This window comes from Salmo trutta, chromosome 37, assembly GCF_901001165.1.
Source record: "Salmo trutta chromosome 37, fSalTru1.1, whole genome shotgun sequence".
Taxonomy (NCBI): Eukaryota; Metazoa; Chordata; class Actinopteri; order Salmoniformes; family Salmonidae; genus Salmo; species Salmo trutta.
In genome coordinates this window covers 1,606,955-1,626,416 of record NC_042993.1, presented here as the reverse complement: position 1 = coordinate 1,626,416, position 19,462 = coordinate 1,606,955, and the positions used below count along the sequence as shown (strand labels likewise).

The window sequence follows — 19,462 nt, the reverse complement described above, 5'->3', positions numbered from 1 at the left end:
TGTTGGCGGACCGCCCTCTTTGGTATGCAGGAGGACCGACGTCACTGTTTGTGCTATTCTGGGGAAGATGGCGGAAGCTGCGGCGATTCCCCCGCATCGGTTCTTCTGTCATTGTTGTAAGGGAGAAGTAAGCCCCAAGCTCCCGGTAAGTCAGTCGTTTCACCGTGTCCCGATCATGGCTGTTCAATGCAGGTCTTGTTCTTTTCCGTCGGTTGACAACCGAATCTGAGTCCAGCAAATAGCAGTAGTTGTTTAACTAGCTAGCTGCTAACTGTAGACGGCTAGCCAGTAGGGCCCTCGGCACTGCTCGAGCTAGCAAACAAACAATGTTGATGTTTGTTGTTGCTCGCTTTAACAATAGGATTTGTCAACTAATTTCTTTAACAAAGACATTATGTGCAGTAATTGTTAAAGATTATACTGGCATGGTTGAATAACCGTACCTGTAGTTACTGAGTAACTGGTGTTATTTGATGTAATGTTAACCTTATTCGAGGTGGTTTTGTGTGCTTTTCCTGAGTTCCTCGAGTAGGTAACTATATGGAAATGTGATGGATATTTGAACGTAACTCGGCCAGTCTGGCTACTCCTTGGCCTACTAAAGCAGAGGGAATACGGGGGTTTCCTTGGCCTGGGGCGCGTTCAGCAGGACACCACGGTTTGGCACGTTCAGATAGAAAATATTATGTAGAACAACAAATCATGTAGGCTCTATTTACGCATTCATCTGCAACGTTCGTCAACTTTTGGCAACTGAATGTGGCACAGTTCAGTTTCACAATCAAACTGAAAGTAAAATGTAGAAAGACATTGCACAATATTTTGACTGCTTGACCCTAATTATTTAACTACATTATTCCGTATTGACTGCGTTCATTCTAGAAGAGACGTTATGACACTTAACGTTAACGTTTTGCATTTAGCTAACTAGTCGTGTTATTGACTCGCAGTCTCTGGCAGTCAGTCAATGTGTCAGATAGTCACTCAGTCTGCTTGTCTAAACCAACGTTAGCTAGGATACATTTGTGTATGTTAGGCTAGTCAGTGAGAGGCAGGCTGGTAATCCCCTGTTTATTCCCTTCCTGCCATTGAAGCTAAATCTGGGAGGAGGCTGAAGTAGGCCTAGACACGGACCTAAGGACAGTTTTGTGATTTCCCTCTTATTGGGAAATAGATCTGTGCCTATGGGTCTGATCCATCTAGCCCAGGGTTTCCCCAAACTCGGTCCTGCCCCCCCCCCCCCCCCATCACCAAGTTTGCATCTTAGTGCTAGAGGCGTCACCTGGTTTGATTCCAGGCTGTATTACAACCGGCCATGATTGGGAGGCCCATTGGGTCAGTGTAGTACGGGTTATGGTTTGGCCGGGGTAGGCCATCATTGTAAATAAGAATTTGTTCTTAACTGACTTGCCTAGTTAAATAAAAGCTTTGATTATTTGAATCAGCTGTGAAGCGCTTGGGCAAGAAACTAAACTTGTACTGAGGTTGGGGGCGAATTTTGGAAACCCTGAACTAGCCTACCCACAGGCTAACCTGCTGGTCTCACTGTCACACTCTGTCTGTGCTGCTGAGGCATGTTTCAGCCATGCCCACTCACTGACTGCATATCAGCAGTTCATCTGTCTCACTTCCCCAAGGCATCCACTGAAAGAGACAGGGAGCATGCCTCAAACATACATGGCAGAACCCTGTGCTTGTCTGTCTGAAGCCTTATTTCAGGCATAGTATCTGTATGTTTTCACCAGATGACAATGGCTGAGACATAGCCTAAGCCTACACACAATATTGCATACAGCAATACGGGTTTTGAACAATTTTGGAATGAGGTTCACTTCAAGTTCAAGTGTCCTTTTGTTTTGTCGAATAAAGAACATGTCTGTGTCATAGGCCTAATCCCATTGTGAGTGAACTCGACACTGGTGCCAGGGAAGAATACTTCTCGATGACAACTTCCACTTGACATGTTGTATGTTCCTGCTTAATGCTATGTTCAAATAGGCTATAATCCTGACTCTGCCACAGATCTCTACTAGACACTTCCTCATTCTACAGACCTCAGCAGCCCTGTATAGAACACGGTGTATAGAACACGGTGTAACTCATGTACTCTCTGAGTGTGTGGTGGTGTTGTGTTTTTGCAGGAGTACATCTGTCCCAGGTGTGAGTCTGGCTTTATAGAGGAGGTAACAGAAGATTCCAGGTGAGAATATCTTGTTTCTTATGTCTGTAGCTTTAATGAATCTACCAGATATAGGCTAGGCAGAGTGAATGGAAGGTGGTGGAGAATGACTGTGTATAGATGTTACTAATGCTTTGTTCTGCCTCCTGTGTGCTGTTTCCCTCAGTCTGCTAGAGGGTGGCGCTAACGGGACAGATGACACAGCCACACAGTTTGCAGAGGTATGATATGCACTGTGACCTGGTGGGGGGATGCAAATGTCTACTGTGATCGCATCTGTACTAAATGTACCTTTGTGATCCCATCTTTCTTTCACATGCTTTCTCTATCTCTCTCTCCCTTCCACTGTCTCTCTCTCTCCATTCCCCCTTCTCCCACCCTCCCTGTTTTCACCCTCACCCCTCATTTCTCTCTCAGCAGCTGTGGCACCTGTTGTTTGTAGAGAGGCCTTTCACAGTGGATGGTGACAGTCCAGACTCAGAGCCCCGGGTCTCTGGTGGAAGGGTTGGGTTAGGTCTGAGGGGGCTGGGAGGGCTAGCAGGCCTGGGAGGAGGTCCTATCGGAGGGTCAGTCCCTGCTGGGCTAGGAGGACCCCTGGGGGGTCCTCTGGGAGGGGGGGAACACTGGGGGCCCGGTCGCCCCCCTCGACTGCACAGTCAGCGGAGGTACCGCTCCAGAGGGAGCAGCAGACCTGACCGCTCGCCTGCCGTAGAGGGGTGAGACTCCTCTCCTTACGATGCCATGTTGATATTCATATGGCTGTTTTGATCAGTTTTCAATGTTTTGCTGATCTCATTCCTGACTGATGTGTGTGCCTTCTCTCTCTGTAGGATAGTACAACAGTTTCTGGCTGGTCTATTTGCCAACTCTGGAGTTCCTGGCTCACCTCCCCTCTCTTGGTAAGAACCTTCTTACTGCCATGTAAGCAGTGGTTATACATTATGTTAGTCCACAGTTTGACTTACACACTTTCTCTTGTGGATTCCTTACAAATAGTGAGGTGGATCAACATGAATATTTGAATGTTCCCTGACTTGTTATGGGTGTGCCTCAGACAGCACCCCTGGGAACCCTGTCATTTAAACCTAGCCTAAATCACAACACACATTGTTGCTGTTCATCATGTGTGAAACATAGGATATTTCCTGAATGTTTCATCTTTAACTGTAATTGACCTCCTCTCTCTGTGTGTTAGGACGGGGATGCTACACTCTAACCCAGGGGACTATGCTTGGGGACAGGGGGGACTGGACGCAGTCATCACACAGGTACGCACGCACAAACCCCATTCACATCATTTGGTATGTATGGCTACTAACCAACTATTACTTCATACTATGTAGTATGCTATGTGGATGTTGGTAGACCCAGAATGCTAATGAAGGTTTAGCAGTTGTCTTGTTATTTTCTCTCTATCTTTTCCATGGTGTTTCTGATGGTTTTACTCTTATTGTATCATGCTAGGTTAGCACACAGTTTACAGCACAAAGGTGAATTGTAAAGCTGTTCTTATAGTTCCTGCAGCAACCATTGTGATGTATCTTCTCTGTCTATCTGTGTGTAGTTGTTAGGTCAGTTTGAGAACACGGGCCCTCCTCCTGCAGAGAAAGAGAAGATCTCCTCCATCCCTACAGTCAATGTGTCTCAGGATCAAGCAGGTCAGTCCTTTACCTCCTCTCCAGTCTCTCCATAGTGCCTATACACTACCAGTCAAAAGTTTGGACACGCTTATTCATTCAAGGGTTTTTCTTTATTTTTACTATTTTATACATTGTAGAAAAAGAGTGAAAACATCAAAACTATGAAATAACACTTTTTTGGTTGTAACTAAAAAAGTGTTAAACAAATCAAAATATATTTTAAGTTTTAGATTCTTCAAAGTAGCCACCCTTTGCCTTGACAGCTTTGCACACTTGGCATTCTCTCAATCAGCTTTACCTGGAAAGCTTTTCCAACAATCTTGAGTTCCCACATATGCTGAGCACTTGTTGGCTGATTTTCCTTCGCTCTGCGGTCCAACTCATCCCAAACCATCTCAATTGGGTTGAGGTCGGGTGATTGTGGCGCAACGGTCTAAGGCACTGCATCTCAGTGCAAGAGGCGTCACAACAGTCCCTGGTTCGAATCCAGGCTGAATCACATCCGATCGGGATTCCCATAGGGCGGTGCACAATTGGCCCTGCGTCACCCGGGGTAGGTCGTCATTGTAAAATAAGAATTTGTTCTTAACTGACTTGCCGAGTTAAATAAATAAAATTAAATAATTGTGGAGGCCAGGTCATCTGATGCAGCCCTCCATCACTCCTTCTTGGTCAAATAGCCCTTACACAGCCTGGGGGTGTGTTGGGTCATTGTCCTGTTAAAAAACAAATGATAGACCCACTAAGCCCAAACCAGATGGGATGGTGTATTGCTGCAGAATACGGTGGTAGCCATGCTCGTTAAGTGTGCCTTGAATTCTAAATAAATCACAGACTGTCACCAGCAAAGCACCATCACACCTCCTCCTCCATGCTTCACGGCGGGAACCACACATGCTGAGATTATCCGTTCACCTACGTCTCACAAAGACATGGCGGTTGGATACAAAAAATCAAATTTGTCCATTGCTCATGTTTCTTGGCCCAAGCAAGTCTCTTCTTCTTATAGGTGTCCTTTAGTAGTGGTTTCTTTTCAGCAATGTGACCATGAAGGCCTGATTCACGCAGTCTCCTCTGAACAGTTGATGTTGGGCTGCAATCTGAGGTGCAGTTAACTCTAATTAACTTATCCTCTGCAGCAGAGGTAACTCTGGGTCTTCCTTTCCTATCAAATTACATTTTATTGGTCACATACACATGGTTAGCAGATGTTATTATGAGTGAAGCGAAATGCTTGTGCTTCAAGTTCTGACAGTGCAGTAATATTTAACACGTAATCTAACAATTCCACATCAACTACATAATACACACAAATCTAAGTAAAGGAATGGAATAAGCATATATGCATATCAATATATGGATGAGCAACGACAGAGCGGCATAGGCAAGATGCAATAGATGATATAAAATACAGTATATACATATGAGATGAGTGAGGCAAGATATGTAAACATTATTAAAGTGGCATTATGGCAGTCCTCAGAGCCAGTTTCATCACAGCGCTTGATGGTTTTTGCGACTGCACTTGAAGAAACTTTGAAAGTTCTTAATGTTCCGGATTGACTGAACTTCATGTCTTAAAGTAATGGCCTGTCATTTCTTTTTGCTTATTTGAGCTGTTCTTGCCATAATATGGACTTGTTCTTTTACCAAATAGGGCTATCTTCTGTATACCACCGCTACCTTGTCACAGCACAACCAATTGGCTCAAAGCATTAAGGAAATAATTTGTGGAATTTGTGGAATTTAACTTAACAAGGCACAACGGTTAATTGAAATGCATTCCAGGTGACTACCTAATGAAGCTGGCTGAGAGAATGCCAAGAGTGTGCAAAGCTACTTTGAAGAATCTCATATAAAATATATACTGCTCAAAAAAATAAAGGGAACACTTAAACAACACATCCTAGATCTGAATGAAAGAAATAATCTTATTAAATACTTTTTTCTTTACATAGTTGAATGTGCTGACAACAAAATCACACAAAAATAATCAATGGAAATCCAATTTATCAACCCATGGAGGTCTGGATTTGGAGTCACACTCAAAATGTGATGTAATGTCCTTTAAAACAATTCAAAATGAGGCTCAGTAGTGTGTGTGGCCTCCACGTGCCTGTATGACCTCCCTACAACGCCTGGGCATGCTCCTGATGAGGTGGCGGATGGTCTCCTGAGGGATCTCCTCCCAGACCTGGACTAAAGTATCCGCCAACTCCTGGACAGTCTGTGGTGCAACGTGGCGTTGGTGGATGGAGCGAGACATGATGTCCCAGATGTGCTCAATTGGATTCAGGTCTGGGGAATGGGCGGGCCAGTCCATAGCATCAATGCCTTCCTCTTGCAGGAACTGCTGACACACTCCAGACACATAAGGTCTAGCATTGTCTTGCATTAGGAGGAACCCAGGGCCAACCGCACCAGCATATGGTCTCACAAGGGGTCTGAGGATCTCATCTCGGTACCTAATGGCAGTCAGGCTACCTCTGGCGAGCACATGGAGGGCTGTGCGGCCCCCCAAAGAAATGCCACCCCACACCATGACTGACCCACCGCCAAACCGGTCATGCTGGAGGATGTTGCAGGCAGCAGAACGTTCTCCATGGCGTCTCCAGACTCTGTCACGTCTGTCACGTGCTCAGTGTGAACCTGCTTTCATCTGTGAAGAGCACAGGGCGCCAGTGGCGAATTTGCCAATCTTGGTGTTCTCTGGCAAATGCCAAACGTCCTGCACGGTGTTGGGCTGTAAGCACAACCCCCACCTGTGGACGTCGGGCCCTCATACCACCCTCATGGAGTCTGTTTCTGACCGTTTGAGCAGACACATGCACATTTGTGGCCTGCTAGAGGTCATTTTGCAGGGCTCTGGCAGTGCTTCTCCTGCTCCTCCTTGCACAAAGGCGGAGGTAGCGGTCCTGCTGCTGGGTTGTTGCCCTCCTACGACCTCCTCCACGTCTCCTGATGTACTGGCCTGTCTCATGGTAGCGCCTCCATGCTCTGGACACTACGCTGACAGACACAACAAACCTTCTTGCCACAGCTCGCATTGATGTGCCATCCTGGATGAGCTGCACTACCTGAGCCACTTGTGTGGGTTGTAGACTCCGTCTCATGCTACCACTAGAGTGAAAGCACCGCCAGCATTCAAAGTGACCAAAACATCAGCCAGGAAGCATAGGAACTGAGAAGTGGTCTGTGGTCCCCACCTGCAGAACCACTCCTTTATTGGGGGTGTCTTGCTAATTGCCTAGGATTTCCACCTGTTGTCTATTCCATTTGCACAACAGCATGTGAAATTTATTGTCAATCAGTGTTGCTTCCTAAGTGGACAGTTTGATTTCACAGAAGTGTGATTGACTTGGAGTTACATTGTGTTGTTTAAGTGTTCCCTTTATTTTGTTGAGCAGTGTATTTTGATTTGTTTAACACTTTTTTTGGTTACTACATGATTCCATATGTTACTTCATAGTTTTTATGTCTTCACTGTTATTCTACAATGTAGACAATTGTAAAGATAAAGAAAAACCCTTGAATGAGTAGGTGTGTCCAAACTCATTCAAGACTCATTGGGGTAAATGAGGACTCCTCTCTCTCTCTCTCTCTCTCTCTCTCTCTCTCTCTCTCTCTCTCTAGCTGTTGTCTCCTGTCCTCTCTGTTCTTGTCTTTCTCCCACATACACACATCTGTACTGTCTCACTCTCTCTTCCTCTCTGTCTCTCTTCCTCTCTCTCGGTCTCACTCTGTTTCTCTCTTTCAGTCTGTCTCCCCCAGCCCAAGGCCCACATAGCTGTTGTCTCTCTCTCTCTCCCTCTCTGTCTGTCTCTCTCTCTGTCCCCCCTGGCCCAGGGCCCACATAGCTGTTGTCTCACTCTCTCTCTCTCTCTGTCCCTCCTGGCTCAGGGCCCACATGGCTGATGTCTCACTCTCCCTCTCTCTGTCTGTCTCTCTCTGTCCCCCCTGGCTCAGGGCCCACATAGCTGTTGTCTTGCTCTCTCTCTCCCTCTCTCTCTGTCCCCCCTGGCTCAGGGCCCACATAGCTGTTGTCTCACTATCCCTCTCTCTGTCTGTCTCTTTCTGTCCCCCCTGGCTCAGGGCCCACATAGCTGTTGTCTCACTCTCCCTCTCTCTGTCTGTCTCTTTCTGTCCCCCCTGGCTCAGGGCCCACATAGCTGTTGTCTCACTGTCTCTTGTCATTAAGAGTGGTACTTATTCCTCTTAAATCATCTCAACCAGCCACTCAGTAATTAGGCATCAGATGCTAGGCTTCAGTTATTTTAATGTCTTTTAGTCCGTCATTGTAAATAAGAATTTGTTCTTAACTGACTTGCCTAGTTAAATAAAAACATCTAATGTAACCCCTGCTTCATCATCCCTTCAGTCTTCCCATCTCTTCCTCTTTCTCTCTCTCTCCTGTTCTCTGTATACTGTAATATGGAGTATTTTTCCTGCGTGTAAGATAGTTATGTATGATCATTTATAACAGGAATGTAATACTAGATAAGAAAAAGGTGTGTGTGTGTGTGTGTCTCTCCAGACTGCAGTATGGAGTGTCCGGTGTGCAAGGAGGACTTTGCAGTGGGAGAGCCCGTCAGACAGCTGCCCTGCAACCACTTCTTCCACTCAGACTGTATAGTACCCTGGCTGGAAATGGTGAGGAGGACGGTGGGGTAATATTTAGTAGGAGGAATGTTTTGAAGACGTTTGGAACTGATTTTCTCCTCTCTCTTTCTGCAGCATGATACGTGTCCTGTGTGTAGGAAGGGGTTGAATGGAGAAGACAGCAACACCCAGAACCCCCCAGAATCCCCCTCTCTAAACACGGACCCCCGCACACAGGAGAGATGGTCCTTCTGAAATACACCTCCCCCTCATCCCTCCATCCCATTATCGCACCTCTCCTCTGACCTTTTAATCTCTCCGTCTCATCCGTCCTTCATTCCACTTTTGACCCTCACCCCCCCTTCTCTCTACGAACTACTGCACACGGGAGATAAGGACATTCTGAAGGATCTACCTCCATCTCTGCCTCATTCCTCTGAATCATCTCTTCATCTACAGTCATAGGATGGTCATCTCAGCATGGCTGTTCCTGTCTCAATGCCCCTGGAACCATGTTCCCACACAGAGTACACACACACACACACACACGTCATGATCCATTAGCTGTCCTCTGCCTCATCATGACCAAGCACTTGCCTTTACCTCGCTTCAAACATCAATCCCATCTCCTTTTTTCTACTCTTTTCTCCATATTCCTGTTTTTCCATCCTCCTGAAAAGCACTGCTGTCTCTCCCTACCTCTCTACTCCTGGGATGCATCTCAATAGTCTAGAGTGGCTTCCTCTCCTCATCATCTGCACTGAACATGGTGGATGCTCACCAGGAATTTGGTTTTGCCTTTCTAGCTCTGTCACATCAGTGCAGAAAGGAGACGAGGGGACATCATTTTGACTATTGAGACGGGCCCCTCCACAATCTACAGTCTTTCGCTGTCATGCTGGTGTATATATTACAAACAGATTGCATCACCCTGTCATTTTACTCCTCCGTTGATGTCTTTTGTTTCACATTTCTATCACTCTATTTTTTTAATGTAAATACTTTTAGTCCAACAACTTCTGGTTTGAGAAGAGAACAACAAAGCATATTGAGAATGGAGACAAATGTGAATCCCTGGGTATTAGTCTGTATATTATATATATGATAACATGTATGATGTATTAATAATTCAAAAAAATATTAAAAACCAGTAACATTGATTTATCAGGTCTGTCTGTCCATTAAAACCTCCTGATACTTGTGTGAAGACGTAATAGAGAAATCATTTATTCAAATTCAAAAGGCAAATGGTTTAAACGGCATTAATACATTCTGTACATGATTAATTTACATGATCTCTTTTATAAACCATGTTAATGCGATAATGTTATTAACCAGATTTCAGTTACGAAACGGTTGTTAGCAGAGTGGTGTGATGGTCATACCGTCTCAAGCAGCAGCAGTGTCTGATCATAGTAGTGTACCTGGCCCTGGTTTGATCTCATGCTATATTCACACATTCCAGAGCTTTTCCCAGCGTGGTAAACATCAGTGCAGATAGTCACAGCATACATAGGAACACACAACATACTTTGCTCTATTGGCTAAACCACACACACATTTCAAGCTCTGATCAAAGAAATGCCAGAGCCCACGATGCTGCAGGGTAATGTATTAGATATGCTGTGAACAGTCAGCCTGCTATGAGGAGGGAGCACATTGGGCTTTAGGTGGTGATGGGAGTTGAGTGTAGTGGTGGAAATGTAGCGGACCTGGTGGTGAGGGATAATGTTGCTGACAGATGACAAACGTTTGGTCGTTTTTTGGAAGTGTAGCACAGGGGTAATGCCGACTGTGACAATGCTTTGGCCCTGGCAGTAAAGGTGAGGGATCCGTGTGTGTGTTCCATCCCAGTGTGATCAGCGTGTGTGTTTGTCTATGTATATGTGTGTGTTCCATCCCAGTGTGATCAGCGTGTGTGTTTGTCTGTGTATATGTGTGTGTTCCATCCCAGTGTGATCAGCGTGTGTGTTTGTCTGTGTATATGTGTGTGTTCCATTCCAGTGTGATCAGCGTGTGTGTTTGTCTGTGTATATGTGTGTGTTCCATTCCAGTGTGATCAGCGTGTGTTCCAAGCAAGTGTGAGCAGGGAGTGGGCTGGAGCACTGGAGGAGATGAAACCCACAGCAGGATCATACACCTCAAACTGGACCTCTGATGACGACCTGCAACACACACACAGTCTCACATCAAGGTAACACATGCAAACACACACACAGTCTCACATCAAGGTAACATACATGCAAACACACACACAGTCTCACATCAAGGTAACACATGCAAACACACACACAATCTCACATCAAGGTAACACATGCAAACACACACACAAACTCACATCAAGGTAACATACATGCAAACACACACACAGTCTCACATCAAGGTAACACATGCAAACACACACACAATCTCACATCAAGGTAACACATGCAAACACACACACAAACTCACATCAAGGTAACATACATGCAAACACACACAGTCTCACATCAAGGTAACATACATGCAAACACACACACAGTCTCACATCAAGGTAACACATGCAAACACACATATCAAGTGTTAACACACACACTTTCACCCACCTGTTGAGGATGGTAAGAACCACTGACCCGTCTGGCCTGATGAAGGCAGAGCTTTCCAGTTTTGTTTCCTGACTGAAGGACACACCCACTCTCTGAGACCCCTCCCACAGGAACTTACTGTGTAGCAGAGTAAATGTACTTGTGTTATATGTACTTCAAAACACATACAGATCAGTGATCACCAAGTAAGTTAGGAAAGAAGGGTTCATTTTATAAAGTATTGGTACAGGGTGTCAGACCTGCCCAGGTGGGACAGTACAGTACCTGAAGTGGGCCATGCTATAGAAGGTGGGACAGTACCTGAAGTGGGCCATGCTATAGAAGGTGGTACAGTACCTGAAGTGGGCCATGCTATAGAAGGTGGGACAGTACCTGAAGTGGGCCATGCTATAGAAGGTGGTACAGTACCTGAAGTGGGCCATGCTATAGAAGGTGGTACAGTATCTGAAGTGGGCCATGCTATAGAAGGTGGTACAGTACCTGAAGTGGGCCATGCTATAGAAGGTGGGACAGTACCTGAAGTGGGCCATGCTAAAGAAGGTGGGACAGTACCTGAAGTGGGCCATGCTATAGAAGGTGGGACAGTACCTGAAGTGGGCCATGCTATAGAAGGTGGTACAGTACCTGAAGTGGGCCATGCTATAGAAGGTGGTACAGTACCTGAAGTGGGCCATGCTATAGAAGGTGGTACAGTACCTGAAGTGGGCCATGCTATAGAAGGTGGTACAGTACCTGAAGTGGGCCATGCTATAGAAGGTGGTACAGTACCTGAAGTGGGCCATGCTATAGAAGGTGGGACAGTACCTGAAGTGGGCCATGCTATAGAAGGTGGGACAGTACCTGAAGTGGGCCATGCTATAGAAGGTGGGACAGTACCTGAAGTGGGCCATGCTATAGAAGGTGGGACAGTACCTGAAGTGGGCCATGCTATAGAAGGTGGTACAGTACCTGAAGTGGGCCATGCTATAGAAGGTGGGACAGTACCTGAAGTGGGCCATGCTATAGAAGGTGGGACAGTACCTGAAGTGGGCCATGCTATAGAAGGTGGGACAGTACCTGAAGTGGGCCATGCTATAGAAGGTGGTACAGTACCTGAAGTGGGCCATGCTATAGAAGGTGGGACAGTACCTGAAGTGGGCCATGCTATAGAAGGTGGGACAGTACCTGAAGTGGGCCATGCTATAGAAGGTGGTACAGTACCTGAAGTGGGCCATGCTGTAGAAGGTGGTACAGTACCTGAAGTGGGCCATGCTGTAGAAGGTGGTACAGTACCTGAAGTGGGCCATGCTGTAGAAGGTGGTACAGTACCTGAAGTGGGCCATGCTATAGAAGGTGGGACAGTACCTGAAGTGGGCCATGCTATAGAAGGTGGTACAGTACCTGAAGTGGGCCATGCTATAGAAGGTGGGACAGTACCTGAAGTGGGCCATGCTATAGAAGGTGGGACAGTACCTGAAGTGGGCCATGCTATAGAAGGTGGGACAGTACCTGAAGTGGGCCATGCTATAGAAGGTGGTACAGTACCTGAAGTGGGCCATGCTATAGAAGGTGGGACAGTACCTGAAGTGGGCCATGCTATAGAAGGTGGGACAGTACCTGAAGTGGGCCATGCTATAGAAGGTGGGACAGTACCTGAAGTGGGCCATGCTATAGAAGGTGGGACAGTACCTGAAGTGGGCCATGCTATAGAAGGTGGTACAGTACCTGAAGTGGGCCATGCTATAGAAGGTGGGACAGTACCTGAAGTGGGCCATGCTATAGAAGGTGGGACAGTACCTGAAGTGGGCCATGCTATAGAAGGTGGGACAGTACCTGAAGTGGGCCATGCTATAGAAGGTGGGACAGTACCTGAAGTGGGCCATGCTATAGAAGGTGGGACAGTACCTGAAGTGGGCCATGCTATAGAAGGTGGTACAGTACCTGAAGTGGGCCATGCTATAGAAGGTGGTACAGTACCTGAAGTGGGCCATGCTGTAGAAGGTGGGACAGTACCTGAAGTGGGCCATGCTATAGAAGGTGGTACAGTACCTGAAGTGGGCCATGCTATAGAAGGTGGGACAGTACCTGAAGTGGGCCATGCTATAGAAGGTGGGACAGTACCTGAACCTGAAGTGGGCTATGCTATAGAAGGTGGGACAGTACCTGAAGTGGGCCATGCTATAGAAGGTGGGCTGTTTGTAAAAGATGTCTCGGCTGTGGTCCACGATGATGGGGCTGTCCACGAAGTTCTTCACCCAGTTGGGCCCTCCTCCTTGGTCCAGAGCCAGGTTCCAGTCTGTCCAGCCCACCACATAGTGGTTCAGGTCCTACAGCAGACAAGACAAGAGAGGGAGAGTAGAGAGAGGAAGAAAGTCACTGTCTAGTTTGTGTTGTTGTGTTACCTGGCATTGCATCAGCATAAACAATCCTGTGGTTCTCAGGAGAGTGACTGTTCCAATGCAAAATGAATGGAGAGGGAACAGGTAAAAGTCCTGTTTCAGTCCTGCAGAGTATTCAGAGAGAAAGCGAGGGTGAAAAACAAGAGGGAGAAAGAGCGGGAGGCATGGATAAACCGAGAGCACCATTCTAGCTTGTTCCCTAGGGCAACATAACAGACCAGCACTTTGAGCTGTAGAGTTCAGTACAGTATGAATGTGTTTAACTCGCGCTGCAGGATATGACACAGAACTGACTTCACGAGGGACGAACAAAGAACAAGGAGACAAAATCAGACAGAGCTCACAGACACACCTTCAATTCATCAGTTGGCCCCTGTAACATTTCACAACCAGCACCTAAGCTACTAACTAGATCACACACAGGAATCTGACAAAACATTTCAGGTCACACTCAACTTCTTTTTGTCTGACGTCATGCTGACCTGTTAAATTCCTGCTACAGTAACACCTTCACTTGCACATGTACACCTGTACGATGTCATTCTCACCCGTGAGCCATACGACTAAGAAAGAGTACGTATTGACGATCCTCATTCTAGGTCATATGGCTATCTAACCTGTATGATGCTGTGTGCGTACTGCTCAGCCCTCTCCCAGCTGCCCAGCCGTACTCCTCTGTCTGTGGGGCTCCAGCCAGCACAGGCCTCCGTTCCAAACAGGTAGTATTCTGGGTACAGGTGGTGGGTAGTGCCCAGGGAGAGCTCTGCCGGCACCAGGGTGTCCAGGTACCAGTGGACTCCAACACCATGGATATACCTGCCAGCACGCACATCACTGAGGACCTGGGGGGAGGAGCATACTTCAATATTGTCCAAATGTACACTTTCAATATCTCACTATTTCTTTATGGACTTCTCCCCTTTTCCCATTCCTCCTTCTTTTGTTGACTCTCTCTACTCTGTCCTTGACCCTACCTTACCCCATCCCTTCATCTCTCATTCCTTTCCTCCCTCTCAAAGCCTACCCCTGTTCTTTTCTTCTTCAGAGTCCCTCTCTCTCACCACTTTAGCCCAGTGTGGCAGTAGCAGTCTGTTGTCGTCCAGGATGAGGAGGTGTGTGTGGGGGTGTGTGGAGGTGTGCAGGGCGGGGCCAAGGTCCAGGCCCACCCAATCCCTCTGCTCCTCTGCTGTGAAGCCCAGAGCCTGGAAACTGGAGCAGAGAAAACAGATTACTGTTATAATATAATATATGCCATTTAGCAGATGCTTTTATCCAAAGCGTGCATAGATTATTTTGGTGGTTCCGGGAATCGCACCCATTACCCTGGCGTTACAAGCTCCATGCTCTACCAACTGAGCTAAAATAACCTGTAACATGTACTTCCTCTATAACTAACTTCATTACCAGAATGTAATTACTAACTAAATATCACTTTTTCCTGTTGTCAATTATGTACCTGCCTTAGATACATGTAATATAAAGTGAGATGTGACCTGTAGTTGGTCATCTGTCCAGCAGAGGGCTCGTTGCCTGTGGTCATGGCCCAGAATGACAGGTTGTATTTGGCATACTCCTCCAGGAACCTGAGGGAGAGGAAGTAGAATGAATACTCAGAGAGAGGGGGAAAAGTCCAACTCCTCTGTAAGGCTCCATGTCCCCAGGTCTTTGTGTGTATACTGTATGATGCCTGACATAGTATTTAGCCCAGGTTAAGGTGTTCCTACTGTATGATGCCTGACATAGTATTTAGCCCAGGTTAAGGTGTGTCTACTGTATGATGCCTGACATAGTATTTAGCCCAGGTTAAGGTGTGTCTACTGTATGATACCTGACATAGTATTTAGCCCAGGTTAAGGTGTGTCTACTGTATGATACCTGACATAGTATTTAGCCCAGGTTAAGGTGTGTCTACTGTATGATACCTGACATAGTATTTAGCCCAGGTTAAGGTGTGTCTACTGTATGATACCTGACATAGTATTTAGCCTAGGTTAAGGTGTGTATACTGTATGATACCTGACATAGTATTTAGCCCAGGTCTTTGTGTGTATACTGTATGATACCTGACATAGTATTTAGCCCAGGTCTTTGTGTGTATACTGTATGATACCTGACATAGTATTTAGCCCAGGTCTTTGTGTGTATACTGTATGATACCTGACATAGTATTTAGCCCAGGTTAAGGTGTGTATACTGTATGATACCTGACATAGTATTTAGCCCAGGTTAAGGTGTGTATACTGTATGATACCTGACATAGTATTTAGCCCAGGTCTTTGTGTGTATACTGTATGATACCTGACATAGTATTTAGCCCAGGTTAAGGTGTGTATACTGTATGGTAACTGACATAGTATTTAGCCCAGGTCTTTGTGTGTATACTGTATGATACCTGACATAGTATTTAGCCCAGGTTAAGGTGTGTATACTGTATGATACCTGACATAGTATTTAGCCCAGGTTAAGGTGTGTATACTGTATGATACCTGACGTAGTATTTAGCCCAGGTCTTTGTGTGTATACTGTATGATAACTGACATAGTATTTAGCCCAGGTCTTTGTGTGTATACTGTATGATACCTGACGTAGTATTTAGCCCAGGTCTTTGTGTGTATACTGTATGATACCTGACATAGTATTTAGCCCAGGTCTTTGTGTGTATACTGTATGATACCTGACATAGTATTTAGCCCAGGTTAAGGTGTGTATACTGTATGATAACTGACATAGTATTTAGCCCAGGTTAAGGTTTGTATACTGTATGATACCTGACGTAGTATATAGCCCAGGTTTAGGTGTGTATACTGTATGATACCTGACATAGTATTTAGCCCAGGTTAAGGTGTGTATACTATATGATAACTGACATAGTATTTAGCCCAGGTCTTTGTGTGTATACTGTATGATACCTGACATAGTATTTAGCCCAGGTCTTGTGCTCCTTGCCCCCAGGCTGGCCCTTCAGAGAGCCCTTGCCAGTGAGAGCACCGTTGGTCTTCAACCATGCGGGGGCGCTCCAGGCACTGGCCAGCAGAGACAGGGGGCGGGGCGACAGGGCCTGGGCTCGCTGCAGCAGGGGGATCTGGGATTGGAACAACAGGGAAGTGGTGTTGTGAGTACATACATCCCTATTCATCCATGACTGCATGGCCATGCACGACTCCAACTCCATCATCAGTGGTAGGCCTGTTACCCGGCTACCGTCTGACATGCCAAGACAGAGAGACAAGAAAACGGCTTCTAATACCAGGCCATCAGACTGTTGAACAGCCATCACTAGCTGTCTACAAGGTGATGCACACTCACTGACACCGCATACTGTCCCATGTTATAGAGACATTGAACCACTAGTCACTTCCTGTTTCACACTGCGTATTTAAATACTGTATCCCCGACATAGATAAATTATTCTGCAGTATTGAAGGTCCCCAAGAACACAGTGGCCTCCATCATTCTTAAATGGAAGACGTTTGGAACCACCAAGACTCTTCCTAGAGCTGGCCGCCCGGCCAAGCTCCACTTCACAATAACAGCACTTACAGTTGACCGGAACAGCTCTAGCAGGGCAGAAATGTGACAAGCTGACTTGTTGGAAAGGTGGTATCCTATGACTGTGCCACGTTAAAAGTTACTGAGCTCTTCAGTATGGGCATTCTACTGCCAATGTTTGTCTATGGAGATTGCATGGTTATGTGCTCGATTTTATACACCTGTCAGCAATGGGTGTGGCTGAAATAGCCAAATCCACTCATTTCAAGTGGTGTCCACATACTTCTGGCCATGTAGTGTACCACTGCTGTAAATCCCATTCTTAGTTTAGTTTGTGGTGTACATACTGTATGGATTTCATTTGGATACTGCTACAGTGCTGTTTAGGGTGTTCATTGGATTCGGATGTTCTTCATTTCTTGCTTTTTTCTTTTTTCTTTTTCTTTTAATTGTTTGACATCTGACTGCAGTGTTTGGAGCCAGTAACATAAGCATTTCGCTGCACCGCTGTAACACCTGCTAAACTGTTTACGCAACCAATAAACTTTAATTTGATACGTTTACGATCTAACAAGTCAAAGAAGAGAAAGAGCTGGAAACCGAGAGACTATCTAAACCACCTTCATGTTAGTGTCTTCTGGTGTTAAGGTAAAGTTGTCCAGGTTGTAATCTCCAGGTGAGTCGGCGTAGGTGTACAGATGGGTTGAGAAGTCACAGCTGGCAATGGGCACCCGCACCACACTGTACCCAATACCTGGAACACAAAGCAACAGCAGTATACACACTTAACTCAGCCTTTATTTGACCAGGTTTGTCCCATTGACATAAATAAAATAGGCAGGACTATTCTAGTAATTATGATTATAGCTATGGCCCTTACTGACACCCTGACCTCTCACCCTGAGCAGAGAAGTACTGTCGTAGTAGCTGCTCCTGTGTTCTGGGGGACAGAGACAGGATGTTGATGGCAGCTGAGTCTGTCATGGCTCCTCCAAACCCTCTGATCCTCTGGTACTTCTGGTAGGGAACCACAGTCAGCCTGAGAACTGGGAGGGAGAGAAGGGGGTGGTCAGTACAGGTCCTGAAGGGTAACAGTGTGTGCAGGCTTTTGTCTTTTTGGTTTCTCACCCTTGGGCTAGTGGGGGTTGTTGTTTTCAGCCCAGGCTATTCTCACCTGCTCCAGTGCTGCTGTTCTGTACCTGTCCCTGTCCTCTCTGCAGCCTGCTGCCAGCCTTACTGCTGGTGAAGGACAGGAACTGCCCCAGTGCAGGTAGTGTGTCCGACCCAATACTGTCACAGTGGGTGGAGTTACACTCACACACCACCGAGCCATGGCCAAAGTTACGGGCCACACACTCATCACTGCCTGGGGAGAAAACACACACAGGGTTATAGAGGGTCGTTTATAAGGGAAATGAGGAGAAGGGATGCTATGGGTCTTGGGTCATCAGCGTCAATAAATAACGACTGACAGTGGTAAATATGCTGATTTAAACAATGCAGTTCAGAAACATGTGTCATAAAGCTTTATGTATGTGTTAAGTAGTTATAAACATGGTCATGGCTACTTCTACATTTAATTCGACTAGTTAGTTCCCATGTGAAAGTGGCCATACATAACATACTGTACCTCTGGATCGTGTTGCTACTCCAATGAACAAAGCGAGAGAGATGAGTGCTGTTGACAATGGCATTCTATCTGTAGAGAGAACAGAGAATAACAGCAGCATGCTGACAGGTGCTGTAGCCTACTAGCCCCTGGTCATGACTCTCAGTTCCATTACATTATACATACAGAGTAACGTTAGGCTCCTTTAGTACATTAGCTTGTGTCATTTTAATCCGCAAATGTAACATTCACTGTCACCAGTGCGCATCAGAGGTTCGTTCTTACCTAGTTTTTATCAGGATCTTTGACATGTCATAAAGTGCACGTCAAGTATTGAGTCGCATGTCCAACTGATCGATTTTCTCTGCTATATCCGGATTGTCAAAAATTGTATGGACCTCGATAGTCATATGACAAGCGCACTGTGGTACGTCACGTCGATGTAAATTGTAGTTTACCGCTAGAGGTCGCCAGTGACAAATACAAGGTTGGGAACATTGGTTACAATACTATGGTGGGCAATGTGTAACAAGCCTGAAACGCACGTAGCTTGTTAACTAGCATAAACAGTTCGGGACGATCATTGTCCATGAAATAATCAAGTTGTGGTTTATTTGGATGAATATAGTAGCCACAAACCCGGACCCAACGCACACAGGCGCTACTCAAAGTGACTGGCCCAGCGCGCCCCAGACAGCGTCGTCACATACAGAAACTCATTTGCATAACACTGTGTGATAGGCTGAGAGATATTCAAACGTATACACACGTTAGTTTACGTTACCCAAGTAAATAGAATCCATGGATTCTATTTCTATGACATTACCTTAGACTGAAACACATCATTTAACTGACTAAACATAAAACAATATATATGTAATCCACTGAGACATTGTACAGTGACCACACAGATAGAACAATAACCTAGTGTGGGTTAGTTGAGAACAAGTTCTCATTTACAACTGCGACCTGGTTACACATGG

At 46.0% G+C, this 19,462-nt stretch overlaps 2 protein-coding genes across 3 annotated transcripts; one reads left to right on the top strand and one right to left on the bottom strand.

Moving 5' to 3' along the window:
- The first annotated feature begins 38 nt into the window (after window positions 1-38).
- Window positions 39-9,578, top strand: LOC115177218 (E3 ubiquitin-protein ligase RNF115). Of its 2 annotated transcripts, none has more exons than XM_029737805.1 (9): window positions 39-145; window positions 2,142-2,200; window positions 2,346-2,400; window positions 2,600-2,895; window positions 3,010-3,078; window positions 3,375-3,447; window positions 3,744-3,837; window positions 8,354-8,469; window positions 8,554-9,578. In XM_029737805.1, the coding sequence occupies exons 1-9, from the start codon at window positions 68-70 to the stop codon at window positions 8,671-8,673; spliced, it is 960 nt and encodes a 319-aa protein (XP_029593665.1). In that variant the 5' UTR covers window positions 39-67; the 3' UTR covers window positions 8,674-9,578. The 2 variants fall into 2 exon arrangements, with proteins under 2 accessions (XP_029593665.1, XP_029593664.1); XM_029737804.1 differs by having other exon boundaries at window positions 2,597-2,895.
- A 43-nt stretch (window positions 9,579-9,621) lies between these two features.
- On the bottom strand, window positions 9,622-18,905 carry LOC115177217 (lysosomal acid glucosylceramidase). The gene is made up of 12 exons (XM_029737803.1): window positions 18,765-18,905; window positions 18,501-18,569; window positions 18,045-18,236; window positions 17,770-17,916; window positions 17,491-17,624; window positions 16,291-16,463; window positions 14,875-14,964; window positions 14,443-14,590; window positions 13,999-14,223; window positions 13,146-13,309; window positions 11,004-11,120; window positions 9,622-10,583 (listed from the first exon to the last, which is right to left on the bottom strand). Exons 2-12 carry the CDS (start codon window positions 18,562-18,564, stop codon window positions 10,478-10,480), a joined length of 1,560 nt encoding a protein of 519 aa, XP_029593663.1. The 5' UTR covers window positions 18,565-18,569; window positions 18,765-18,905; the 3' UTR covers window positions 9,622-10,477.
- Window positions 18,906-19,462: the final 557 nt, after the last annotated feature.

Bases quoted from the DNA above. Each gene is read 5' to 3' on its own strand.
- LOC115177218 (XM_029737804.1), top strand. From the start codon at position 68: ATGGCGGAAGCTGCGGCGATTCCCCCGCATCGGTTCTTCTGTCATTGT. The intron at 146-2,141 runs GTAAGTCAGTCG...GTGTTTTTGCAG, and splicing joins AAGTAAGCCCCAAGCTCCCG to GAGTACATCTGTCCCAGGTG. The intron at 8,470-8,553 runs GTGAGGAGGACG...CTCTTTCTGCAG, and splicing joins TAGTACCCTGGCTGGAAATG to CATGATACGTGTCCTGTGTG.
- LOC115177217 (XM_029737803.1), bottom strand. From the start codon at position 18,564: ATGCCATTGTCAACAGCACTCATCTCTCTCGCTTTGTTCATTGGAGTA. The intron at 16,464-17,490 runs GTGGTTTAGATA...TTCCAATCCCAG, and splicing joins CAGAAGACACTAACATGAAG to ATCCCCCTGCTGCAGCGAGC. The intron at 14,224-14,442 runs GTGAGAGAGAGG...TCCTCCCCCCAG, and splicing joins TGCCACACTGGGCTAAAGTG to GTCCTCAGTGATGTGCGTGC.